The sequence below is a fragment of the Condylura cristata genome, unplaced genomic scaffold, assembly GCF_000260355.1.
Source record: "Condylura cristata isolate star-nosed mole 26May11 unplaced genomic scaffold, ConCri1.0 scaffold00042, whole genome shotgun sequence".
Lineage (NCBI taxonomy): Eukaryota > Metazoa > Chordata > Mammalia > Eulipotyphla > Talpidae > Condylura > Condylura cristata.
The window spans coordinates 4,618,980-4,624,293 of record NW_004567143.1 but is presented as its reverse complement, the minus strand read 5'-3'; the positions used below and the strand labels follow the sequence as shown (position 1 = coordinate 4,624,293).

Here is a 5,314-nt window from a genome sequence, read left to right as displayed (position 1 = left end):
GGCAGCCTGGTCCTCTCCTGGGCACACAGGCCACGTCCTCACGGGGCCCCGGATGCTGACGGCCCCACGCCCGCCCAGCACTGTCACCGACGGGCCAGATGACGGCCGACCTCGCTGGACGCTCAGGCTGCAGGTCCCTGGGCATCTCGCGGCTGGTCGGCCCTGCCTCCCAGGCCGCAGCGCTGACCGGGGCCCCGTCCCGCGAGGCAGAGCACCGGCTGCAGGGGCCGCGGGCGCTGGCCGGCCCCTTCCCGCACAGCCCTGGCCGGCGGCCTGCGGGGCCCTCGCTCCTTGATGGGGCTTCATGGGCAGCTGCAGTGAGGGCAGAGCCGGTCTCCGTGAGCACGGGACGCCTGGGCTTGCCGAGGGTCTCAAAATGCCCCGTGGGGCACAGCGCGGGCTCTGCAGTGGGCGGCCCCCGAGCGCCACGTCCCTGGGCCTTGCAGGGCAGCGACCTGGCCTTCCCCGGGCCGCGCTGTGCCGCGGTCAGGACCCGACCGTCGCAGCCTGGTCTGCCCACGCGCCGAGGCCTCTGAAGCCCGCTGTTCCGTCAGTGCCAGCAGAGACCACGCCAGCAGTGACCGCCTGGCGAGCAGTCCGGTCAAGGGCGGGCGTTTCAGCTGCGCGTTGGCATGGCGTCTGCCCGAGGCCCTGATGCCAGAGACCCCGCCCGGGGGGCGAAGACACTGACGCAGAGCCGTTGGGGCGGGGGGACCGGGACTCAGCCCTCCCTCCCTGGGTGCCCAGGGAAGCGGCCTGAGAGAACAGGACGTGTCTGCACTGCTTGAGGGGCCGGCACAGCAGGTCACTGGGTGGGAGGCAGGCGCGGAGGGCTGAGGGCCACTGGGTCTTCTCCAGGGGGCTGGCGGGGGGCGCTTTCCAAGCCAGCAGATCGGCCGAGGGAGCCCTTGCTTCCCAGTGGTCGGCCTGCACCCCCACACAAGCCCCGGCCGGCTGCCCTGGCGGGCAGGTCTCAGGGGCAGGCCCCACCCTGCCCTCCCGCAGGCGGGTGCTGGCCTGGCCCCGCCTCCGCCGGCTTCCCTCCAGGCGTCCCTCCTTGCGGTCAGAGCTGGCCGGGGCCTGCCAGCCGCCCAGGGTGCCGTGTGCCCCGCCGTGTAGTTCCTGGGATAGTCTCTCCAGAGAGTCACCCCTGGGTGGTGAAGGGAGGCAGATTGGAAAGTTCCCCCTCGCTCTTGGGCCTGTCCCTCCCCCTGCGCACCCCTGGGGCCCCCAGGCGGGGTCCTCCGGGAGGGCCAGTCTGCCCCTGCCCCCTCCGGGCCGCCCGCTGTCGCCCCGGGCCCCTCCTCCCGGCTCGTCCGCCCCGCGGTCCAGGGCAGCGTATGAAAGGAGAAGTTGTCAGAAGTACTTGTTCTGTGCCGTTTTGAGGTGTCATAGGGGACCCCAGAAGTCGCAGCAAGGCTGTGCGAGGTGGCACGAGAGCAGAGTGGGGGGTCTGGCGTGTCGGGAGCCACGTGGCGGCTTGTTGCGGTGACGCTGGAAGGGGGGGCTTCTGTAGGCAGATTGGGGGACTCGTTTATTTGCAGCGGAAGGGACACAGGGCTCCCCAGAATGGGAGCTGAACTTCGGGGCTGTGTTGGAGCTGGGTGGGTGGCGGGGTCTTGCGTTTTATAAGTGCCAGTTTTTTGCTGAAGTGACCTTCTTGAAGCTGATTTGGAAAATGCCGTCAGAACATTCCAGAATGAAAGTGGAGCTGGGTTCCCGACTGCTCTGCTCTTGGGGAGTCTGCCGGGCGCCCCGGGGCCTGCAGAGCTGGTACCCCGCCCCCCACCATCACCGGGGCCCGGGCCTCTGGGCTGGTCGGGGACGCGCCCCGCTGTCCTGAGAATGGGTCCAGGGCCGGCTTCCACTGCTCAGCCGGTGCTTTTGGGGAAAACCAGAGCAATTTGTGGTTTTCCAAGCTGCCCCGACCCCCGGTTCCCACTCTCCCCCCGCCAGTTTAAAAATACAAGTGACGCTGGTGCGTCGCGGGCTTTCCAGTGCCTCTGAGCTGCGACTTCTCCCAGCACCTGTGCTGCTGCCTTAGGGCCGCCTGAGCGGCCTGTGACGCTGAGGTCAGCGTGGGCACCCTGGGGCCTCGGCCGGCCCCCTCGGCCCTTCCCAGATCCCCAGCGCCCCGACGCGGGGCCATGCCCGGATTTGTGGGAGGTGGTGGGCGACACCCCCTCGCCCCCAGCCCTCGGGGGTACGAGCACCGGAGCCCAGCCTGGGGCCCGCTGGAACTCGGGGCCGGAGTCCTCCCAGTCTGCCCACCGATAAGCTAGTAAGGGTGGGCACCGTGGGGCAGTTAAAGAGCCGGGTCTCCCTCAGGAAAAGCCCCCGGCGCACGCGCACGCGAGGACGTCGGCTGCCCCCCGCCCCCCGCTTCCGCCCGCTCCCGGAGCCAGGGTCTCTTCCGCGGGAGCGGCCGGCGTGACCCCGCAGCCTGCGTTTTTCGCTGCCCCTCGGTTTTTACTTACCGTGGTCTTCCCAATGAGCGCTTTTTATTTTGCATATTTTATTTTTCACATTTCTTTTAAGATTTATTTAGCTATGCACACAGAGCTGGGGTACAGGCCAGAGGTGCAGGGCGGTGAGAGGCTTCCCCAGAGACAGCGGGGAGCAGAACAGGCGGATGGACGGAGTCCACAGCCGAGGGGAGCCGCGGGCGGGTCAGGAGGGGTCTGCCGCGCCCTGGGTCCCCCCCCGGGCCGGGATCGAGCTCGCGCTGAAGCAGCCTGCGTGCTGGCCCCTGCCCGCTGGCCCCCGGGAGGCCTATTGTACACTCCAGCGGGACACTGGACGCTTCTGAGGACGCGTTTGAGGCGCCCTCCCGCCCGGCGCTCCCCCTGGGCTGCGGGCGCCGCGGGCCCCGTGGCCTTTTCCAGCCGCAGATACCGCAGTCGGCTCAGGCCTTTGATGCTGGTGAAAACGGGACGTAATGAGGCAGGCTTCGGGCAGCAGAGGTTTGTGATTCTTGACCCAAACCGGGGCCCAAAACCCGTGAGAAGGACTTAGGGTGGTTTCGCCCCAGCACGCAGCCCGACGCCCCGGCTCCCAGGCCCCCCAGGCCTCCGGCGGGCGGCTTGGGGTGGAGCTTGAGCCTGCCAGAAACAGGCTTTGGTCGAGCCAGTGTGTGAAGAACCAGGAACTGCACGCAGGGGAGGAAGCCCTGGCGGCCGATGACTCCGCGTGGTTTTGATTCTGGCAGGAAAGCCCACGAACGCGGGCCCCTTCTCGGCCCTGGGCCACGTTGGGGCTCACGGCCCGCTGCCGGCTCCTGCCTGCCTCTCGCCGACGCGCGGAAGCCTTGGCTGACCCAGGTTGGCCGGTTCCGGCGTCCACCCTGAGCGCCTGGCACCGCGGCCAGGGCGGCGCGGCCCCACCCAGCCGGCGGGCTCCCAGGAACGCCCTCTCTGCCCGCAGGTCAAAAAGGCCTTCTTCGCCTTGGTGGCCAACGGCGTCCGAGCAGCGCCGCTGTGGGAGAGCAAAAAGCAGAGTTTTGTGGGTAAGTCGTCTGAGCGGGCGCCGGGCGGCGGTGCCGGCGTGGGGCCAGCGGGGCCTTGTACCCAGACACGGCTGCGCCTCCTGCACTCCTCTGCGTTCCCGGTCTGGGCTCCGAAGGGTCCTCTGCGCCCCTGCCGACCCTGGGGCCCGGGAGCGGGCGGGGTGCCCAGGGCCCCCCGGGGCGCAAGGGGTCAGAGCAGCGCTGGGAGGCTGTCGGCCACCACGGCCGAGGGCGATCCCCGGCCAGGGAGCGACCCCAGGCGCCAGACCTGCTGCCCCCGTCGGCAGCGGGTTTCAGTCCATCCGCCTGCTCTGCTCCCCACTCTGTCTCGGGGGGCCCTCACAACCCACACCCCTGGCCTGCGCCCAGCTCTCGTGTCATAAACGAGCGAGTCCTCCTTAGGAAAGGCGAGAGCGCGCAGCGGCTGTTCCCTCCGGCAGGGGCCCCCCTCCTCGGCCTGCGGGTCCCGGCGTCCCCTGCGTCCTCAGTGACCACAGCGGGCACCCAGCCGCCAGCCGCCGGGGGGGAGGCGCTGCTTGAGGACCCCCCCCCCCGGGAGCACCGTGTTTCCGGAGCAAGTGGGATACTGTGACCTTTCTTTAAGGCTTATTTATTTGTGCACATAGCCCTGGAGTCTGTACCCCAGAGGTGCAGGGGTGAGGCTTCACCAGAGGCAGAGGGGACAGAGTGGGGAGCAGACGGGCAGAGGGGCGGGGCGGCAGGGGAGGGCTGCCGGCCTGGGGTCACCTCCGGGCGGTAGTGGGGAGCCTCCACGCGGGGCCAGCAGGGAGGGCCTCCCGCGGGGGGCGCTGTCCCGCTCCAGTGGCTCACTGCGGGCCCGGGGTGCCCTGCGACCCGGCGAGCGCTCCGGGGCTCCTGTGTCGGAACCCGCCGCACTTCGGGTCTGATTTGTGCTGCGTCAGTATGTCGGGTTCGGGGTGCGCAGTGGGCAGATGAGTAGATTCTTAAACGCTGTAGTCAGCTGCCCTGGGTAGCTGGCAAGTGTGTTTTAGCTAACGTGTGTGTTAGCTTTTCAAGCAGATATTTCAGGTTTGCTCATCATTTGAAATTTTCCTTCTGCCTTTTCATGCTTCGATATTTACCATGTAATTCTTTCTTCTAGGAATGCTAACAATTACAGATTTCATAAATATACTACACAGATACTATAAGTCACCCATGGTAAGTCTGTGCCCCCCCTCGACTGGCGCTCTGGGGGCCCGGGGAGGTTTTTCTTTCCTGGAACGCTGCTGCTAGTGGTGGTTGGTCCTTCTGAAGCCTGTTTCACGCACACCCATACGTGTCCCTGTGTGAGTGGGGAACTTCAGTGTAGATCGGCCATGTCCTCGGGCCCGAGAGGGTCGGCATGAAGCAGGCAGTCGAGCCTGTTGTGGCCCTGGGCCTGTAAGCCCACTGCCCCTGGGGCCCACGGCCAAGGGACAGCAGGTGCGACCCCAGGGCCCGGCCTCGCAGGCCTGTTGACTCTGCAGTTTCACACACACACACTCACACACACACAAATTCTGTAACAAGAACCATGTGCTCGCCGTGGTCCTGACAGAGTAGGAACTAAGGTGGAAGAAACTGAGTTTCGGCCCTGTTCTGCCCGTGAAGGGCGGCTGTGCGCCCGCGAGCCCTGGCCCGGGCTAGTGCAGGAGCGGGGCTCGCCGGCACACTGGACCTTCATCGAGTCTGTGACTCATCCCAGCCTGCTGGTGTCCGGCTTTGTTTGTTGTGGGTTTCCGCAAGGGCACGAGGGGCCGGCTTGGGTCCCGTCCTGCTGCCGCTTGGGTCTCTGAGCGGGGAGAG

The 5,314-nt window shown here is 67.5% G+C and overlaps 1 protein-coding gene across 1 annotated transcript in view; it reads left to right on the top strand.

Annotated features, from left to right (window-relative positions):
• Positions 1-98: 98 nt before the first annotated feature.
• The window catches only part of LOC101619261 (5'-AMP-activated protein kinase subunit gamma-1), a 20,266-nt gene continuing 15,050 nt past the window's right edge, over positions 99-5,314 (top strand). Inside the window, exons 1-3 of the mRNA XM_012733867.1 lie at positions 99-485; positions 3,349-3,505; positions 4,629-4,695. Of these exons, the coding sequence (XP_012589321.1) occupies positions 99-485; positions 3,349-3,505; positions 4,629-4,695 (611 nt within the window). The remainder of the gene's footprint in view (positions 486-3,348; positions 3,506-4,628; positions 4,696-5,314) is intronic.